At 45.2% G+C, this 21,836-nt stretch overlaps 1 protein-coding gene across 1 annotated transcript in view; it reads right to left on the bottom strand.

The window, feature by feature from the left end:
- Positions 1 to 11,104: 11,104 nt before the first annotated feature.
- The window catches only part of MYBPH (myosin binding protein H), a 32,590-nt gene continuing 21,858 nt past the window's right edge, over positions 11,105 to 21,836 (bottom strand). Inside the window, exons 5-11 of the mRNA XM_056844603.1 lie at positions 21,472 to 21,670; positions 20,327 to 20,466; positions 19,099 to 19,258; positions 18,181 to 18,317; positions 17,402 to 17,588; positions 12,195 to 12,246; positions 11,105 to 11,124 (exon numbers count right to left, since the gene is read on the bottom strand). Coding sequence (XP_056700581.1) covers positions 12,236 to 12,246; positions 17,402 to 17,588; positions 18,181 to 18,317; positions 19,099 to 19,258; positions 20,327 to 20,466; positions 21,472 to 21,670 — 834 coding nt within the window. The 3' untranslated portion in view covers positions 11,105 to 11,124; positions 12,195 to 12,235. The remainder of the gene's footprint in view (positions 11,125 to 12,194; positions 12,247 to 17,401; positions 17,589 to 18,180; positions 18,318 to 19,098; positions 19,259 to 20,326; positions 20,467 to 21,471; positions 21,671 to 21,836) is intronic.

Genomic DNA, 21,836 nt, shown 5'->3' with positions numbered 1-21,836 from the left:
ATTCATACGCACACACATGGAAGCTTTGGGAAGTTGGCATCCGGGAGCCATGAACCAACAAATCATGCTCTCTGTGCCTGGTATGGCCTCTCACCAGTAGAGAGCTCTGAATTACGTTCATCTTCAGGAATGTGGTTTCTGGTTACCGAGCTCACAAGATCAGGCACTCACTTCGGCCAATATCTATAGGTTGTGCTGGTTGGAGTGGGGTGGACACTTAATGTGCATTGGTGCTTTTGTGTATCAATTTGCTTGTCAGCAGCCACGGGCCTGCCCCATGTGAATGCATAAATGATACTGACTTACCTTTGTTTCTCGGGTGAGTAATTCTGCATCTTATTTGTGGGTTATTTCACCCCCAGGTCTGTGTTTAGCTAAATAAAGAACTGTTGCTCTTTTTAACCTCCTCCTAGTTGTCTTCATTGGACTCTATAAGACAACCAGGGCACTTCACTAGTAGCCACGGATAGCCCTCTCCTCCATGAACATGGCCGCTCCCCTCTTAAAGCCTTCCAAGTTGGCAGCCATCACCACATCCCGGGGCAGGGAGTTCCACAATTTAACTATGCGTTGGGTGAAGAAATACTTCCTTTTATCTTTTGAATCTCTTCCCCTCCAGCTTCAGCAGATGACCCCTGGTATTGCGAGAGAGGGAGAAAAGCTTCTCCCTGTCCACTCTCTCCATACCATGCATTATTTTATAGACTTCTATCATGTCTCCCCTTAACTGCCTTCTTTCTAAGCTAAACGCTCCTCATTTGTCCCTCATGGAAAAGTAGACATTCATAGAGTTAATAGAATAGGGGGGAGGGGTAGCTAAGGAGAGTGGTGCAGGGAAATAAATAAATGCCCCTCATTTACCACCATTTTTCCCCTCTCCAGCTTTGAACTTAAAACAACGACAACAGGAGATCCTAATCTTTCATTGTCATGTTCAGTTATTCTAAACTAAGTGCAATAATTTGACATGGGAAAAAAATCTTGTGGCAGGTATTAAAGAATAATGAACCTATTCTGGCATAAACTTTCATTTCATCAACTGGAGCATGAAGGGAAACAATGTGAACAGTGTGGTCAAAAGGCCACGAAATGCAAGATGTATGTGACATTTCTATGCAAAGCTCACATTTCCATGAAAAGCTATACATTTTAGCTTTGCATAGAAATGTCATGGACTGCACCTCTTGTATTTATCCCCACTGTTTACAGTAGGGTTGCCAGGTCCCGCCTTGCCACGGGTGGGGGATGGGGGGGTAGGGTTGCCAGATCCCTGTTGGGAAACTCCTGCAGATTTGGGGAGGGAGCCGGGGGAGGACAGGGGCCACAGTGGGGTACAATGCTGTAGAGTCCACCCTCCAAAGCATCCATTTTCTCCAGGGGAATTTATCTCTGTAGTCTGGAAATGAGCTGTGATTTCGGGGTATCCTCAGCTCCCACCTGGAGGCTGGCATCCCTAGGGTACAAGTTGTTCCCCCCATCCCACTACTGTATATGTGTGGGTGTAGCCTGCAACAGGGAATAACCATGAAGCTGATGAAATGGTCTCTAGTGTAAGAGCTCCTTCCTCCTATACTGAATCAGCCCCCCCCCAATAAAAACTCCCCTCTGTGCCAAGGGATTTTATTATCACTGTTTGCCCACCCCTGTGGGTCAAAGAAGCCTTTCATGAAATCTCCAGGAAGATACCTCCTACCTTAAACCTCTCAAACCTCTCTTCCCTGCTTAGTATCAGCTTCCAGCCAGAGCATTGTCTTCAGTCCAGAAGGTAGACTTACCAGCTCCAGGTTGGGAAATACATGGAGATTTTGGGTATGGAGCCTGAGGAGGGAGAGGTTTGGAGAGGGGAGGGACTTAAATGCCATAGAGTCCAATTGCCAAAGCGGCCATTTTCTCCAGGGGAACTGATCTTTGTCGCCTGGAGATCAATTGTAATAGTGGGAGATCTCCAGCAACTACCTGGAGGTTGCCAACTCTACCAGGAGTCCATTAGCATTTCTAAAGCCTGGATAGGTGAGGCTTGACTCTACCCCCCACCCCCGGTTCTCTGCTGAGAGAAATAAACTTTTTTAGACTCAAGGTGAAGGTTTTGTACAGTCCAAACCTCCAAAGTAAAACACATTTCTTCACATCATATATAGTCTGGCCCTCACTAGCTGGAAATGTGTCTTTTTGTGATAATGCAGGCAAACCGAATGGTTTAACCACCTCAGGAGAAAATGAAAACAGGAGTGTTGTGGTTCACTGCGATGCTGAGTGTGTTCAACAGAACAGACCTAACAACTTGGAAAGATGCAGAATTTAATTCTATGTTAGTCCATCATCAAGCTCACAAGGGGACAGAAACCTGGAACACTTGGGACAATTGCAGGAATTCAGGCATAGGTGCCACCAGTCAGAAGAAGGCCAGCCACCAGAAGCTCCTGAACACCAATAGGCCACACTTGGTCATGTTACAATAGCTACCCCATCCCATAAGAGGTTCCAGGACAGGCCTGCTTCTTTGGTTTGAATAATTAGGAGAAACTGTCAGAGACACTGTCCTTCAGTGTTACTCCTCTGAAGATGCCTGCCACAGCTGCGGGAGAAAAGTCAGGAAAGAAAATACCAAGACCATGGTTACACAGCCCGGATAACCTACAAGAACCAATTAGGAGAAAGCTTGTTGATGCTCCTTGCCCCAGGCATAGCCTTTATGCACTTTGCTCTGCATGCGGGCTGGACCATTTAGGGTTGCCAACCCCCAGGTGGTAGATCAAACAAAAAGGCACCACTGTGCCTGTGCCGTGTGGGTTTGGAAATCAGCACAGGAAAAAGGGGGGTACAAAATAGCAAAGATCTTATTGGTGACTATAACAGAGTAGACAATTGCAAATACAAAATTGTGCATAACAAACATATGCTGAATGTACTATCCTACTAAATATATACATATATACAAAGCATGTATGATGCAGACTCTATGCAAAGCACATAATAGGTGTTCTTCTGGGTGATAGAAGAGTACAGTTCATGTAGAATATCCAATGAATGGTATAGTCCAAAAGAATGAGATGGGGGACGGCCGTTTCACAGTCTTTTCTTCTGCCCCATATTCAGTCACAATTCAGTTGTAAATCAATTACATGATAAGGTCATCATATATTATTCAATGTAGCATTGCATTAGGATAGTTCATCAGTTCCTCAAGGGATACTAACATGAAACAGCCGTCCCCCATCTCATTCTTTTGGACTATACCATTCATTGGATATTCTACATGAACTGTACTCTTCTATCACCCAGAAGAACACCTATCATGTGCTTTGCATAGAGTCTGCATCATACATGCTTTGTATATATGTATATATTTAGTAGGATAGTACATTCAGCATATGTTTGTTGTTATGCACAATTTTGTATTTGCAATTGTCTACTCTGTTATAGTCACCAATAAGATTTTTGCTATTTTATACCCCCTTTTTCCTGTGCTGATTTCCATCCCCCAGGTGGTGGCTGGAGATCTCCTGCTATTACAACTGATCTCCAGCTGATAGAGATCACTTCGCCTGGAGAAAATGGCTGCTTTGGCAATTGGACTCTATGGCATAGTCCCTCTCAAAACCCTGCCCCCTTAGGCTCCATCCCCAAAATCTCCAGGTATTTCCCAATCCGGACCTGGCAACCCTACATTCCATCTAAATGCGGTCAACTCGGCAAGGGCTAGATCCTTGAATGCTTGGATATAATTTTAAAAGTATCTATTTAAAAAAAAAAAAAAAACATTGGCCTTTCTCGTAACTTAATCCAGCCCAGAACTTTCCTTGTACATTATTCCTTCCAAGTTATTTGTGGCATTAACTTTACCTTAGAAACAATGACAATCAAAGGAGATTAAATTTGAAAGTCAGGTCAGTGTTATATACACCATTAAGACCCATGACATAGTGGGCAAAGCCACTGATACCAGACAGAAATCCTTGTGGCTTGGCACTTGCATTCTTTTCAATGGAGATACTTTGCAGCTGGCTAAACAGACAAACGGAAGAGTTATCTTCATGCAGGGCTTCCTATTTAGAAGTCTGTAAGTCTAGTTCTTTAATAAGATTATGCATGAATGCTGCCTCTTTCTCACTGCTGTGGGAGCGAAGGAAACCTTCTGAATCCAAAATGAGTTCATCCAGTTCACAGGTGTCTGACTTCATTTGCGGAAAGGCAGCTCTGACCTGTGAAGTACCTGAGGCGCTTCAGCAGGGGCTCCCCCTCATGCTGCTGTCCTTGTTTGCAGTGCCAACATTGTTTAAGCGTTTCCCTGTTCATCAAACCAAATAAGGTTTGCACTCTCGCCACAACTGATGGCAGGCCTGTGGTTGCTAGTGAGTTGTGTGATTGAAAGCCATGTGTCCCCCCCACTTCCATGAAATGAAATCAAACAGTTGGGAAAAATTGATGTTGTAATTCAACTCATATACTGAATCAAATCATATGCTAATACCCTTGATAGGGATATTAATCAGCCAGGAACAGCTTCATTTCTGGAGGAAAAAAAAAACCTTTAAACATATTTTCCAATCTTGTGCAACATTTCCCCTGTGCTGTAAAAAGAATGATGAGGTCCAGGGACAATATTATTCCTTTCTTCCAAGCCTGTGTTGACTGGAATAGGTAACTGTTTGTTTCCAGCCTTTTCCTATCAGAAACTGGATTCTCTACTGCCTTTCCACATGTGTAAAACCATTCCTCTGTCTGTCTTTGCAGTCATATTGATATGCTCTCAATTGCACAGGAACAGAGGGTTACCAACCTCCAGGTGGGGCCTGGAGTTCTTCTAGAATCACAAACTGATCTCAAGGGAACGGCAGCTTTTGAGGGTAGACTTTACAGAATCAAATCCCCATTCCCTTCCCTCCCCAAACCCTGCCCTATGCAAGCTCCACTCCCAAATCTCCAGGAATTTCCCAACCCTAATGCACACTGAATATTACACACACCTTGTCTACGTGCACACACCTTCCATTGGTAACACAAAGCTAAAGCTACACTGCAAGGGTTCCTGTTTGCTTTCAAAATTACTGTTCAGCCCTTTGTACAGTGGTTGAATGGAGTCTTGATTACTCCTAGAAGCTATAAGCGGGGATCCGTGAGAAACTCATGGGGAAATTCCCTCACTGGTCTCTGCTTTCCCCTCTGGCTTCTGACACACATCCCTGCCACTTTCCCCTACCCGTTCTTCCCACTGTCACCGCTTCCTCCCACCTTGTTCCTTCCACACCATACTCCTTCTCCCCCTTACCCCAATACTGGTCCCCACCTCCCCTCCTCTTCCCATTCCACTGCCCCCTCTTTCCTCTTCACCCCCATCTCACCACTCGGCCTATGCACTCACTCCTCTCCTCACTGCTCTGCCTGCCCACCCTCCCCATTGCCACTGGCCTAGCCACCCACCCCTCTCTTTGCCACTCTGCCCACTAGGGTTGCCAGGTCCTTCTTTGCCACCGGTGGAAGGTTTTTTTGGGCGGAGCCTGAGGAGGACAGAGTTTGGGGAGGGGAGGGACTGCCATTTTCTCCAGGTGAACTGATCTCTATTGGCTGGAGATCAGTTGCAATAGCAGGAGATCTCCAGCTAGTACTTGGAGTTCGGCAACTCTTCTGCCTACCCACCCTCCGCTTCACTGCTCTTAGCCTGTCATCCACCCCTCTCCTCGCCACAAGCTCCACACAAGGCTTGCCCACTCCACATCATCCTATCCTTTGCCCCATGCCAACCATGGCAGCACGGCCCCCAGACTCTGCGGAGGTGCTCAGCTTTTTAGCTCAATCTGCAGGTTGCTCAGGCACGGGTCCACCAGGGGAGGAGGAGGGACTAGAAGCTGCAAAGCTGCCTCTTCCGTGCCGAACCTAGCAGATGCTTGGCTCTTGGCCTTGTGGTGAGAACCTTTTTTCATCCTCCTCAGAAAACAGAAAGAGGGAAGGCAGTGGCTGTGACTCCAAGGTCCCACAGAGGTGTGTTGTGTGCACACATGCAAATGATCCTGTTTTGGGTGATTTCACACACACACACACACACACAAACACTGTTCCCCTTCTCGCAGCTTTCCAATTTTTCTGCAAACCTGGGGGGAGGGTCCCCCAAGTTTGCAGGAAAATGTCTGTAGTCTGTACATGGCACTGATCTACAGATGTAAGTATTTGCACATTTGGCTATGTTGAGAATTAGATATATTAATGATGATACTATCTGTGTAGCACAAATCCCCCCCAATTTGGACTCACCCCTGGAAGGAAGAAATGTGAAGAGACAGCGTAAAAATATTCTAAATAAATAAATAAATCTGCTGCTGGGAAGAGAGATGAGAGCCTGACCATAGCTGATTTGTTTTTGCTGGGTGGGGCTAACATATTTACAAATGGACCTTGAGAGAAATGAGTTAAAATCAGTGCTTTTCCCGTAACCCACAGAAACATCTACATTCCTTCCTCCAAGCCTATAAGTCTATGTGTATGTTAGAGTTTATGAGCTGTTCTGGCAGGAATAAGTTGAATAAAAACAGTTCTTTATGGAAGCATAATGAATGATTCTGACTTAAGTCAAGTTACCCTTTCCTCCTCCCAAGCCCATATTCGAAGTACCTAAAGGGGAATTTTCCAGGATTGCTTGATGGGGATGAAAGTGATCTTGAAACATCCTCCAGTGGGAATTCAGGGTGGATGGGGAAGGAGCTATCACAGATTTTTTTAATCAGTTATTTTCCCTTTCTAAAAACAACCTCTCCGCCTTGAACAGAAGCTTTCCTATCACACACTGAAAAGTCTTTTTTTTTAAAAGATCATATGTTAGGTGATAACAGTGCCTCAAGTGGGGTGATGGATCTGCCGGCCGTACCTGAGTTAATGCTCTTGAACATTAGTCTTTTATGCAAGGCTGTTTCACTCGCCTTCACCCCTCCAACAACTTCAGGTCTTTGTGTTGATTATGCATGCTGTTTCCAACCGTCATAGGTCACCTCGCTCTCCCCTGCCTTTCCCCATGTTTTGCCCGAGTTTTCAAATTTGAGATAAAACAGGTCCCTGAAAATGCAGGCAAAACGCGGGAAAAGGCAGGGAAGAGCGAGGCGACCTCTGGCGATCGGAAATGGCATGCATAAGCAACAAAAAGACCTGACGTCATCGGAAGGGTGACAGCAAGTGAAACAGCCATGCATAAAAGACCATAGCATGCATCTAGTAGGAGGAAGCAAATATGGCTTTCTTGCCAAAAAGAAGTGCAAGGACATCTGTAGACATGTACCAGCTATGGTCCAGCGGTTTACCAAGCATGAAAAACCCATCCAGTTACCAACACAAACCTTGCTAAAACCCAGCCATTGCTTTCAAGCTTCTGCTACGTCTCACAAAAGCAAATCTCCATTGATCTGACATTTTCTTCTATAATTGGCTGCTGAGGGCCAAACTGCACATTATGTACAAACACATGTCACAGGAGCCTGTTGCCCCCCACTCTATTTTTTCAGGAAAAGCCTGTGTGGTATAGTGGTTAAGAGCAGTGAACTCTAATCTGGAGAACTGGGTTTGATTCCCCACTCCTCCACATGAGCAGCGGACTCTAATCTGGTGATCCGGGTTGGTTTCCCCATTCCTATACATGAAGCCAGCTAGGTGACCTTGGGCTAGTCACAGTTCTCTGAACTCTCTTAGTCCCACCTACCTCACAAGGTGTTTGTTGTGGAAAGAGGGACGGAGATTGTAAACCAGTTTGATTCTCCTTAAAGAGGTAGAGAAAGTCAGCATATACAACCAACTCTTCTTCTTCTGGGGCAACTGGGAGTGGAGAAACAGTGAGAGGCAAAATGATGAAATATTCGTCCCCACACACCCCAGACTCTTCACTCCCATTTGCCCCTGTTAAAAAAACAAGTATTGTTACCAATATGGACAGTACAAGTAGCCCTGAGAAACCTTCCTTTTTCCAGCCTTGCCTTGGAACTACAAGATCTTCCACTAATACTAGTTAGTTGCCTGAAAAACTGTTCTCTTGCAGTTATCAGGCGCAAATGGGAGGAAGGAAATATTGCATTATTATTTTACAATAAATCCCCTTTAATGTAACAAAGTCCAAGTAAATTCACTGATAGGTGCCATCATTGACTCTGCCTTTTAGAGTTGACTTGGAATGGAGACACAGTAAAAGACTCTGTGTGCTTTCTTTTTGTAACTGTACTGATCTAACAATGCCATTTCTGTACAGCCAACATAGATGTAACTGTAGCACTGCATCACCCACTATGTTTGCCTGGGAAAAGCAAAGGGGCAGCCCCTCCCCATCTAGGAGCTACCCTAGAGAATTCGTTTCCTTCCTGGTATTCCAGAAGCTCTTGAGTTTCACTATGAACGAGATTTGTGGAATGCATAGGACTGGCCCATTGGCTGAAAATAAAATACCAGCTGAGATTTGCAAAGGTGTTCACAGACCTCAGGGCTGGGTTGCCCATAAATTAAAGGTTGTTCTCAGCAAAGCTCTTCCAGATTTTCCTGGGCTTTGCCCTCTGAAGGTGACTCTTGAGGGAACGCCACTCTATTTGGGGAAGGAGGTCAGGGCCTTCACCTATGGCTTTAGCCTGCTGCTCGTTTATGTGAAATGAAAGAACGAGTGGTGACCTCACAAGGGTAGGAAAACAAAAAAGACACACAAGATAAATAGCATTAATTTTTAAGCCAGAACCTTTTCCCCCTCATAATTTCTGAACGTTGGCATATTGTACCTAAGGAACATATTTCTCTGTGTGGAGTGGTGACAGCCAGGCGGAACCCTGGCCCCAGATGGAACTTGGTGCTATGGTGCCACCTGCTGACCAAAATGATGCAGAAGCCACACTCTTGTGGAGGTGGTTCCTTTGAGGATGCGATAGGCTGTAGACTCAAAGAAGAGTTGGTTTTTATATGCTGACGTTCTCTACCACTCAAGACTCAAACCGGCTTACAATCACCTTCCCTTCCCCACAACAGACACCCTGTTAGGTGGGGGTGAGAGAGTGTGACTAGCCCAAGGTCACCCAGCTGGCTTCGTGTGTAGGAGGGGGGAAACAAATCTAGTTTACCAGATTAGCCTCCGCCACTCATGTGGATGAGTGGGGAATCAAACCCGGTCCTCCAGATCAGAGTCCACTGTTCCAAACCACCACTCTTAACCACTACACCACGCACCTTCCATACGGAAGCGGCAGACCAGCCTTTTCTCATCACTGTCAGACTCAATGCTGTCCTGCTACTGTCGTGACGCATGTTTGGAAACATTTCATCTCCCCACTCACAAGAAGCCTCATTTGGGCTTCCCAAGAAGGGGTTCAGAAGCCTCTCAAAGACCCCAGAGAAGCTCCTTGGGTGGAAATCAACACAGCACGATGTGACAACATACAGCTGTTTGGGCCAGGAAGCAAAAGCTGGCAACGTATCCAAAGGCCATTTTCACTAATCACTCAAACTATTTTTTTGAATTTTTCCACTGTCTTCAAACACAATGAAAAAGCGATATGAATCAAGTGTATTCCATTTCAAAAAGGCTCCCTCCTGCTTTCTATCTCCCATTGTTCACAAGAGGCACATTCCAGACTGAATAGCATCCATAATGTCACCTGTAAAGAGGCCCAGAAGGCAGCTGAGCCAAAAAATATATTTTTTGTTGAACTGATGGGGCTGCTTTTCTGAACACTGCTTAATATCAAAGCCTCTGCAAGACAAAAAGAACACTTGTGGTGAGGAGCCACAAGCCCTCTTCAGATGTTTGAAGGGGCGGGGATGAATGCACATGCGGGACAGGTGGCAAATGCGACACACACACAGAAAGAGAGCCTTGGATTCACAATTACATAGATAGTTAATGCGCAAGTTTAAATGAACGTGTGTAGGTTGAAGACACAGCTTGCACACTGAGTTTCCCACCTTATCTGGAGAGGGCTACAGTGAAAACTGTTGTGATCATGAGAGAGAGGGCAGGAAGGTTTGCATCAGTGATTGGCTCTCATGGCCCGTTCTTGCATGCCCAGGGTAATGCCAATCACACTTTGGGGCAGGGAAGCAATTTTCCTCCAGGCCAGATTGGCTAGGGATCCTGGAGGTTTTTTTTGCCATCTTCTGGGCATGGAGTAGGGGTCACTGGGATGTGGGGGGGAGGTAGTTGTGAATTTCCTGCATTGTGCAGGGGGTTGGACTAGATGATACTGGTGGTCCCTTCCAACTCTATGATACACATTTAACTCACAACACCCAAGAATTCTTAGACTGCTGAGACCAAGGACAAGAAACACCAGGCACTTCACATTGTCCCAGTTCACACCTCTTCTGTCCCAGATGACAGGCACGAAATCTGATTTCAACCTCATTTTTCAAGCTGAACCTTATTACTTGCTTATTAAAGGCTTATCCACTGGATTTTTTTCTGTGTGTAATTCTCCACCAAACATCCATAACTCTAAATCTCTTTATTTACCTTAGCTGACAACCTGCATCTAGAGACTGATGGGGGAACATGGTCTTGTTTGATAGACCTCTCTGTGGCCTTTGCAAGCATTGGTCCTTAAATATTTCTCACAGTTTGCACTGTTAGTGATGGTCGCTCTCCCTTCCCCACCCCAACCAGAGGGTAATTCTGTGTGACCTGCTCTATCCCTCTGGAGTTAACTTGTGGGGTTGAGTATCTACATGCAGCCGCTCAAGCCCTGGAGGAGTCATTTGTCATCAACAACCAGATGATACTGTGTAGGGAAATGCTCAAACATAGAGTATATCACTGAGAAGCAATAACTTAAAAGGGCCTTCCAAGTTCTCCACATAAAGTATTTTATTGCCATGGCTAATTGCACATCTATTCAGGACTGGTAATGGTTGTACTGCCAGGCCAAAGACCAAAGAGGAGTAAATGACAAACACCATGTCACAGGGGGACATGGTCAGCTCTCTTTGTATTGCCAACCCAAGAGCAGGTTCTGCCCTCTGCAAAGCTTCTGTTTTGAAGACACGTGGCGGCAGCATCCCTTCCAAGCTGCAGACTCCATCTAGGAACCACAAAGTTGAGTGTGCCTATAAGGCAGCAGTTCTCCGTAGTAGGGAGACCAAAAAGGAGTTTTAAGTCTGTCTGGCCTTGAACAGGAAGCACTGGAAGAGAAAGGCAAATGCTGAGTCGGTGGAAGGGATTGATTCTAGCCAGCCAGAACAGATCCCCACCTCACTCGGTTCAGGGTTTGCTCTTATCAGACTGTGACTCACCAACTATGAAGCATTAGGCTTTAACCTTTTTTCTCCCAAGCACCCACTCATTCCCATGTAATAGGATCATTCACATTCGTGCACAGTTCAAAATCTGTGGGGCTCCTTCTTTCTTTCTAGACCTTGACCATGCCTATTCAGGCTGGAACCTGCTACATGGTCTGACTTTTCTCCAGCCCAATCAGCCTTTATGAGGCCCTTTGACATTTCCTGGGACTGCGGAACTGTGAGCCTGTTTCTCAGATCTGCAAGGCTAACCCTCCAGTCCTGGTTTGGGGCTTTCTTAGTCCAGCTACTTTGCTTTTTAATTATGCTTTACAGTTTAGGTTCAGGCAGAGACATTGGGACAAACAGAAGAACATTTGTTCTTGTAGGTTATCCGGGCTGTGTAACCGTGGTCTTGGAATTTTCTTTCCTGACGTTTCGCCAGCAACTGTGGCAGGCATCTTCAGAGTAGTAACACTGAAGGACAGTGTCTCTCAGTGTCAATGGTGTAGAAGAACATTTGGTGGTAGATTAGCCTTCCTCCCTCATCTTCCCAATCTGGAAGGGGATACATCTACCCTGCATCTTGTGCGTATGTGTAAACTGCTGTCAAATTGCAGGCAATTTATGGTGACCCCATAGGGCTTTCAAAGCAAGAGACTAACAGAAGCAGTTTGCCATTGCCTTCCTCTGCGTAGCAACCTTGGACTTCCCTGGTAGTCTCCCATCCACGTACTAACCAGGGCCGACCCTGTTTAGCTTCTGAAACTAGCTTCTGAAACCTGCCTCACACACCCAAATGCACAGGTAGAAACACCACATGTCTCTCATCTTGTAGTAATGTTAAGGTGACTAAGTCTGATATGGACCCTCTGAGCCAAGGTGACTAAGTCTGATATGGACCCTCTGAGCCAAACTCATTCTAAGGGATACTGGAAGCCTGATGTGCTCTGATTGGCTGAGCTGAATCTTACCTCAAGGTCACTTGTTCTTCATAAGCTACTTGGTACCATCTTCATTCCGGGACTGTAAAAGACACAAGAAAGGTTATAGCCAGTATACAAGAGCAGAACTCGTGTATCCCTTCATATGACATGGGGGAAGGGCCGTGTCTTGGGAAGATGCTGTGGCCCAGTGGCAGAACCTCCTTTGCATTCAGAAGGTCCCAGGTCCATTCCCTGGCATCTCAAGCTATAAAAAGACTAGGTAATAGGTGATGTGAAAGACGTTTACCTGAGACCCTGGCAAGACATTGCCATTCTCGGTAGACAGTACTGACCAGTACTGATAGACCAATGGTCTGATTCAATATAAGGAAGTTTCATGTATGTTCATATGTGCACTGAACACTTGGCAACATTAATGGAAGCACAAGTTCTCCCTCTCAGAAAGAGAAAAAAGCTATAATAGCAGCCAATCAGCCGAGACTTCAGCTGGCTCCTTTGCAAAGAGCTTCATGCTTGTAAAACTGTTCCTTTAAATCCTCCACAAGCGTAAAATGTACCAGATAGCTGCTTTCAGGGAGGTGTTTAGAGATGGTGTGCTATATTTAAACCACAGTACACTTTAAAAGCTGTTGTTTCTTAGACACTTTCTACTGGCTATACTCTGTTTCATCTTTTCAGAGTTGAGATTGTTTTACGCACTGGAGATTTCCTCTCCTGGTGCATTTGGTGCTTGAGCAAATATTGAAGAACTTTTGCCAGTTCTAGAATTCCCTTCTGGCTTGCCTCTGTTACTAATGGTCATTCAGAGGCATTTGCAATGGCAAGAAAACATCCACACAAGTCTTCCCAATACTTCCTTTGCTTTAACACTTTCCTTCCTCACTCTACCCCAGTGGGCTTTTTTCAGGCTTTCAGGAAAATGGTAATTGACAGATCATTATAGTGCAACAATCTTATAACAACCTATTGCAACTATTTTAAATTTTAAAATGTTTTGTTGCAGAGTTATTTGGGGAAATTTGCAACCCTCAAGTTTTACCTTATACCTCTCCAAAGAAAAGGGCTAGAGGCTTTTTTTATGATAGCTGGGCAGTTTCACACTGATGCAAAAGACTGTTACAGACTGAGCTACAGCAGTCTGTCTCTTACCATTTTTTTAAAAAAGCCTAATAAAATCTCTCGGGGGAGAGGCAGGGAATAGCAGCTGTGGGACTGAGAGATGGAAAATGGTGCTGATGTGGGTGGGGCTTGCCAATCTGCACACCTTTCCATCCAGATGGTGTGCAAAGGCACTTTGACTGATCTTTCAAAAAATACGGTAACAAACTAGGTTTGGGAAAGATCACAGCAAAGGGGGCAGTGGGGATGATGACACTGAAACAGAACGATCAGAGGATGTCACCATGTAGATACTCCTGAAAACAGCAGTGCTGGAAGAAAGCCAAGATGGGGCAAAACATCCATGTAGAAAAGGCCCATGCTAAATCTAACCACAGACAGAGAAGATCCCTAGCTGATTCTCATGTTGACTGCCATTAGAGTATGACCTAGTTCTCACAAACACAAGAGGAGGGGGAAATACCTATTCCCCATTTCAGGCTGCAGGTAAGAACTCACCTGACTGAATGCTTCTCCATCCAAGAAAATCCCAGCACAGTAAGAAGCTAGATGTCAGGAAGAAGGATTTCAGCCTAGCCTTCTCCTTGACCCACCTGTTCTCTCTGTGAAGGAAGAATTTCTAGGGAAGGCTATTCAATCAGCTGAATCCCTCCACATGAAACTTGAAGTAGTAGAGGAGAAATAGGGTTACTACCTCACCAATGTTTGTAAGAATTAGATATCTGCCTAGTGAAGGAAGCTTTCAGGATACACCAAATTCTGTTGGGGCAGGAAAAGAGTGGCATGTGATTTAAAAGCTTGCTACACTATCTCGTTTATTGAGCTGACTCAATTGACAAGACGTTTTTGAACTATTTGGGTTCTTGCCTTTAAAGCGTAACACAGTTAATCGAATAAAGTTGTGCAAATCTAAAACTGTCCAGGTTCCCCTTCCACCATGCCTTTTCTGGGAATGCTGGCAATCTTACTGGGTGTACACCAAATGTGTTTGATACACAACATGACTCACTCCCCAACAAGATCAGAGTGTTCCCTGTCACAGGGCAGTTTGGAACAAACAGGCTATGGCTGTTTGTATGGGACTAGGAAGCCCCTAATGCCAGCTGCTAATAGCAAAGTGTGAAATACCAGTTGCTCTCTAATCTCATGAACTTTGCCATGCAGGAATCTTACAAGCTTGGGCTCTGCATGGACTCTAGTTTGGGTTAGGTTTTTGCAGCAAGAGCAGCAAAACTTTCTGTGTGTTTCAGTGTTTCGCTTTGCTTAGAAAGCCATGCCTTCACCAGTCTTGGGGAAGCTGCACACCTCTTTGCTGAAGCAAGGAAATGTGAGCAGGAAAGCCCTGTACAACCAATAAATTACGGCCATTCAGCTGAGATCTGACTGCTGCAGAGGCAGAGGGCCAGTCAACCCGCCTTGCAGGAGGCTCTCTGCCATTAATAGAGTTGTGGAGAAATTAATATCTCAGCAGTATCGTTCAGCTAAAGAGGATCCTATTAGTGAAATGCTACAAGGCTGCAGGATTCCAGAGGCTGGAAACATGATCAGGGAGTAACATATGGTGCTTTATCATTTCAATTGCCAGGTCTGCCAGTGGAAAGACATGCTCGCTAGCTCTCTTTCTCAGCTAGTTTCATCTTCTCTCTGTTTTAGCCGCATTGTTGATTTGGGACCTATAGCTAAAGGGAGTCTTGGCACAGAGGCAAATAGAAACTTAAAGCACCATCAACGAATGCTTTGCTTTACAAAGTCCTCTTGAAGCTTCCGAGGAAGAAATTTCACAATCTCTTTTGTAGCTAGCTGCTTACACTGCTGCTACTGCCTATAGGCTGTTTTTTCTAATGTTTAAGCAAAAGCCATTATCCTCTAGTTTCAGACCCCAAGGTCATGCTGGTGTGTAGCACAGAAAGCCATGGATATCTGGATAGCTGACTTGAATCTTGCCTCTGCTAAGTAGTCACCAGGCAGCCTCAGGCAATGCACAAGTTTTCTGTCTTTGTAAAAGAGACAAAATAATAGGGACAAACTTTATAAATCATTACAAAAAAAATAAGATGTGTAAAGTGCTTTGAGCATCCTAAAGCCCTGCTGTAAAGGATTATCATTATTGTGAATTATTTACAAGCTGGAGGCCTCAGAAGTGAGCTGGTTCCTTATCTTTCTTTGTTTCTTTGTTCAACGTCTTTAGCTGTCTCTCAGCTCAAGATTCTGAGGGCAATGATCATGCTCGAACTGAGGTTATCAGTAGGCCAACCTCCAGGTAATCGCTGGAGATCTCTCGCTATTACAACTGATCTCCAGCAGATAGAGATCAATTCACCTGGAGAAAATGGCCGCTTTGGCAATTGGACTTTATGGCATTGAAGTCCCTCCCCTCCCCAAACCAAAGAAGGAGAGTTGGTTTTTATATTGGTTTTTATTCTCCCTCTGTGTTTTCCCCTTTGACTCAATGGCTCCCAACATTCTGTGCTTCCTAGAGCATGCTCAGTCTTCATCAGGCCATTTTACATAGTTCCCTCCTCCTTTTTTTTTTATTGATTTACAAAGTCATTCCACCCCCACAAATACCTGGGGATAGGGCTGCCAGCTGTTGGCTGGCAATCAGCAAAGGATGGGGGGACGACGACAGAGGCAAGCAGCAGTGGCATTGCACATCATTTCCAGCTTTAAAAAAAATGAAAGTGACATCAACACATTGCACAACGCTCTAAGAATCCTCCTGATCTCTATGGTTTTACCATAGGATTCCTACAGTACTGTGTAAAGGGGTGACTTCCATTTCTTTGCCTGGAAATGATGTTGTGGTTGCCAACCTCCAGGTGGAGCCTGGAGATCTCCCAGAGTTACAACTGATCTCCAGACTACAGATATCAGTTCCCCTGGAGGAAGCAGCTGCTTTGGACAGTGGACTCTATGGCACTGTACCCCACTGAGGTCCATCTCCTTTCCAAATCACACCCTCACCTTGCTTCTCCCCCAAAAAATCTCCAGGAATTTCCCAACCTGGAGTTGACAATCCTATACCATGACACTGCACAGTGCCATCCCCATTTCCCCCCCCCCCCCCCCCGCTGCTCCACTGAGTGATGGCAGGGACAGCAGGCAAATGGTAACTCTACCCGGGAGACTCATCAGCATACAGAAACACCCATCTTATCTGCAAAAGGCCTGATTTTTCTGCTTTTGTAATTGGCACAGGCCACGCACATTACTATTTGATACAATAATACAATAATGGTGATTCGCTAGCTTTGGTAAAGGGTTGTTTCTGATCTACACAGCAGTTGACATCCTTGAATAATCTAATCACCATTCTGGATCAAGGAACTTTCTAAACAGATCAAAGTAGAACATGCAGCATATGGCAAGCTCCTGCAGTCATGACTTTCTACCATAAAGGGTTTTCTTGGGGAACAAAAGAGGATGGTTTGCATGAAATGGTTTCACTCCTGGGAAGAAATATTAAACAGATAACGAAAAAGGAATTGAGGGAATTTCTCGGATGGAAAAGACTCTTAGCAATCCAAGTGAATGGAAGACAGAATTACAGATCTGAGCTGCATGGCAAACACACCCCACCTGTCAATCACTGCTCTCCAAGGGACTGAAACTCAAAGTGATTTCATTTCATGATTACGGCTTGGCTACTCAGAGGTAAAAAGCAGCAATTGGTGCAAGGGGAAAAATATTTAATAATTAAGTGGCCCCTATGTGTTTCGCATACGCTTCCTCATGGGGACCTTAACTTAAACATACCAAGCAAGCAATGAAACAGTAGTTTCATGATGGTTTCATTGCTTGCTTGGGACTTTTGAGTTAAGAAAGATCCCCCTGAGGAAGCATATGTGAAACCATAGGGGCAATGTAATTGTTAAATATTTTTCCCTTGCACCAATTGCTGCTTTTTGTCTCCATTTGGTTTGGTGAGGCCCTCTTTTCTTTTGTTTGGCTACTCACAGAGGTACAAGGCACAAAAGATTCCAAATCTGAGTGAAATTCACACAGAACCACCACTTCATTACCGTTGAAAATCTTAGCCATTGCTTTAGAACAGGGCAGTCCACGGTGATCACCTTCTGGACAGACAGGGCAGAGTCCAGATGTTGGCTACGTACCTTTGACATTCAGCCTGCAGTCCACAGAGGCTTCTCCAAAAGGGTTCACAGCTTTGCAGGTGTAGACACCACCATCAAAAGGGCTGGGCTTGCGGATTTCCAGGGAGCAGACACCTTGGTTCATGAGGGCTACGTACTTAGGGTCTTCTCGAATCTCCATTTGATTTTTCATCCAGATCACTTTGGGCTGAAGCACAGTTAAAAGTAGTGGATTAGTGGGACTAAATAGACACCTCCAAAAAACATGGAAGCAGCTAATGGCGCATGGCTACTTTGATTTCTGGACCTCTTGCCTCTCATTGCTTTTCTGGCCTCTTGTCTGTACAACAAAGGCCAAAACTAGATGTTGCTCTGTAACTTCCATCCACGATCAGCATTCCCAAGTGTGTGCATTTATTTTTAAATGGCAGACATACAGAGTTTCATTTCAGATTGGAACTGGGAACGGTGGTGAAATTAACCCGTTCTCCATGAGCCATTTTCCTGACCTGAAGTGGCCCTGTGGATCTATCTACCCCTTTAGGGCAAACGTACTGTATATTGTCTTATGTGTCCAGTGTACATTATGTCTCTGTGAGCAAACACAAACATAAAAGTTCACAGGAGGAAGTGTTTTGGATGACAACCCAGAAGCCTCTCCCTGCAGCAAAACCCAATCTGCACTGCTGGGATAAGGTGCCACACTCACCCACCCCTTCATGATGAGGTCACCAGACCTCTCAGCCTATACCCACTCTGGGTAATGTTGCAGTGACCTTCCAGCCCCCGACAATACTCACTTTAGGGAAGCCCCGGACAGAGCAGACAAGCTGGGTGCTGTAGCCCCGGGTGGTAGTTCTGTCTGACAGAGGCTGGGTGAATTGTGGAGGTTCAGAGAAATCCCGGGTATTGTACTTCTCAGGCATGTATACAATTGCTAAGGAAAAAAAAGGCAGATGTCAGTGTAAATTAAGAGATAAACAAGGACTAAACCTCCTCCATCTTGGCTAAGACACTTATTCTGATCACTCTGGCATTTGGACTTTCTGCAATTATTCAAAAGTGTAACGGCCCCAAACAGCATGAAGGTGAGTGGGCAAGCGCACAGAGTTCCCAAAGACTGATAAGGGCCCCAGACAGAGGTAGCACAACCTTTTTCTCAGACTCCTGGCACTTCATTAACTTCCCCTAAGCTGAAGCCAGAGATGGTGATGGAGGAAGAAGCAAACAAGGACAGCCAAGGCTGATGGGTGTCAATCAGTGTTTGAGTTATTGGTTTGTATAGCTTGCCAATTTAGTTGTGAAGGCAGGCTCACTGCTGAAGGCAGAAATATGAGCTCTTTGGGGGTTTTAGAGCATCCTGCAGCTCAGGAGAACTAAAAATGCTTTGAGAGGGAATTGCCTTAACAGTGCACACTTATTACGTTTGTTTGAAACAATGCCAAAAAAAGAGAGACTTGCATAAAATCCTGAAGTCGAGTTCATGCACCATAAGCACTGGTTACTCTTTCATGCCACATTCTACTCTCTGAAAAAAACCTCTCTATACTTTTAATTGATTCCTTTATGAGAATAAATGTTCCTACACTTCCTTCACCTGTCTCCCTATCCCTTACTCTGTTGGCCCTCATAGTCTCTGCCCAAACTTGTCTGGTTTTAGTTGAGCTGGCTGGAACAGTTTGGAACTCTGATCAGTAGTCTTCCTACTGCGTTTGCACCTGTTTTTTTGATGTGTGCTATATCCTTGGTGACAGCAGCTTTCTCACTGAGGCCACAGGGGTTCTCTGAGAAGACCTGGAAGGAGTAGCTGTTGCCCATGATGAGATCGGACACAGTGCAGCTGGTACGGTTATAGTGTTCCAGGACCGTGAACCATTGCTGAAAAGCAGGAAAGAACAACCATTAATCACGAAAGTGTCCAAGGCAGGAAACTGGGCTGCCTGTAATACTAGCACACTTGTTTGCTAAATATACTGACAGCATAGCCAAAACCTTCACAAGCCAAGAATTATCATGAACAGACAACCAATCTAGTAGCGAGGATGTAATTGGGCGGTGAAAGTCAAGGCCAAACTACATAAGGGGTAGCCATGGTGGTTTTGTAGGGTTATACAGTTGGGGAGGATCTAATTTTTAAACATAGGACACCCAGAATCCTGCAGTCATTTTCCATGGAAGTGTTACTCCCAGCCTACCTCATTTCCAGCAGTGAAGCTAGACTGGGAGAAAAATGCCTGACGTGACTGACTGCAGGAGGAAAATGTAGGGTAGGAGAAGGGAATTTTCAATTCCTCTCACCCATGCACTTTTTTAAAGTTAAAATTAATCACTTGACTTCTCACTTAATACAAGAATCATAGAGATATGTGAATAGCAAACATGCCTGCTCCCATCACATCTAGTTGGACCCCAGACTGCATGGAAACCATACTTCTGTTCAGAGGTTCACCTGCTTTGTTAAAATATGCAGTCTCAGAAGGCTTTGTTTAAAACTTGAACATTAAATGACATATGCAATCATTCCATATCTGTTCAGAAAAGGTCTTACAATGTTTCAAAACTTGAATTTCATAATCTCAGAGCTCCCAAATTGTCAAAAAATTCAGCACTCTAGGGACACCATACACATGCTACATTTTTTTAAAACTACCATGTGAAATGGTCATGAGCATCCAGACACATGCATGCACAATTGTCGCAATTCCCAGTCTCCACCATTTTCTGGGCTGTGTCCCTCTCAGTCCCCAACTGCCTTACATTGAGTCAAAATATTGGTCTATCGAGGTCAGTGTGGTCTAGTCTGACTGGCAGCAGCTCTCCAGAGCCCAAGGCAGAGGCCTTTCACAACAGGAACTACCTGTTCTTTTTAAACAGGAGGTGCAAGAGATAGAATCAGGGACCTTCTGCATGCCATGCAGATGCTCTACCACTGAGCCATAGCCCCACCTTAGTCTTCATATCGGCTTTTTGGATTGTGTAACCTTTGAGATCGGCATTGCCATTATCTTTGGGTGGGCTCCATTCCAGTGCCACATTAAAGCCCCACACATCCACCAGCTTCAGGTTCTCAGGAGGGCCGGGTCTCTCTGAAAAGGAGACCCACAAGGTAGACACATAATTGTCAATTCAGCATAGAAAAGCTATTAGTATACAGGGTAGAGCAATGTAGCAGAAGGCACCAGACACATGTACAGCAGCCACTTAGCCGTGCAGCAGAAGGGGGAAAGCTATACATTGGAATATATTTAGGGTTGCCAACCTCTAAGTACTAGCTGGAGATCTCCTGCTAGTACAACTGATCTCCAGCCGATAGAGATCGGTTCACCTGGAGAAAATGACCGCTTTGGTAATCGGACTCTATGGCATTGAAGTCCCTCCCCTCTTCAAACCCCGCCCTCCTCAGGCTCTGCCTCAAAAACCTCCCGCTAGTGGCGAAGAGGGACCTGGCAACTCTTAATATATTCTTAGCTTGTGATGAGCTGACCCCTCAATCCCATTTGCTGCCACTTTTCTTTGCTGTAGCCTTCACACTGAAAACAAGCCCTTTAATGTCGTTTGCACAAGACCTTCCTCCCACCTAATTATATAATCCCCTAAAAGAGGAGTCATCACTGTTAATAACTTCCTGACATCCTAAGAGTCATGTGATCCAATGCCAAGTCATACCAGATCCAGCTAACTACCAAACGTGAAAGAGTATTCTGGAGACTTTTGCTACTGAGCTCGTCCATCCTTTAGATCGGGGTCCCCAACCTTTTTTGAGCCTGTGGAATTTCGAGAGAGGGTGGTGAGCGCCACCCCAAAATGGCTGCTTCAGGAGACAAGAGTCAAATGGAAAACCTCCCTCCTCACACCTCCTGGGAAGAAGGAAATGCTGAATGGGAAATGAAATCACACAATGGCTAAGGAATCCCAGGTACTTGCCAGTCCTCTTGATCCTCCAGTGAAAAACCCTAACAAACCCGGTCTTACAATGCCCCTTCTACTTTCTGAAAAACTTGGCGGGAAGAACTAGCAGGCACCTTGGCGTCCATATGGGCACCATGCTGGGGAATCATGCTTTAGACAGTTAACACAGCTGCAGTCCTTACCAATCACAAGGAGATCAATGGTGACCTTGTCTTCTAACTCATCTAAGATCCTAACGGTTATTTCATATTTCCCAGAATCACTACGCTGTGCTTGGCGGATGAAGAAGACGGAATCCTTTTCAGAGTTGCGCACGTTCACTCGCTTGGGATCCAGGGGCTGGCCTGCTTTGGTCCAGGTCACCTGTGGCTTTGGCTTTCCCTGAGGAAGGTACATGGGGAGATGATTGGAAAAGTTCAGTACTGTTCTGTTCATTTAGCTACTATTGCTTCGATTGGGTATCTGCTGGTCTTTCATTATGGCCCGGAATAAAACACCAGTGACCAAGATGTCTGGAGCAAGATTTTAGAGGCTGTCTTATATTGTG

Source organism: Euleptes europaea, chromosome 2, assembly GCF_029931775.1.
Source record: "Euleptes europaea isolate rEulEur1 chromosome 2, rEulEur1.hap1, whole genome shotgun sequence".
NCBI lineage: Eukaryota > Metazoa > Chordata > Lepidosauria > Squamata > Sphaerodactylidae > Euleptes > Euleptes europaea.
The sequence above is the reverse complement of the archived record's forward strand: the minus strand, read 5'-3'. Positions and strand labels throughout refer to the sequence as shown.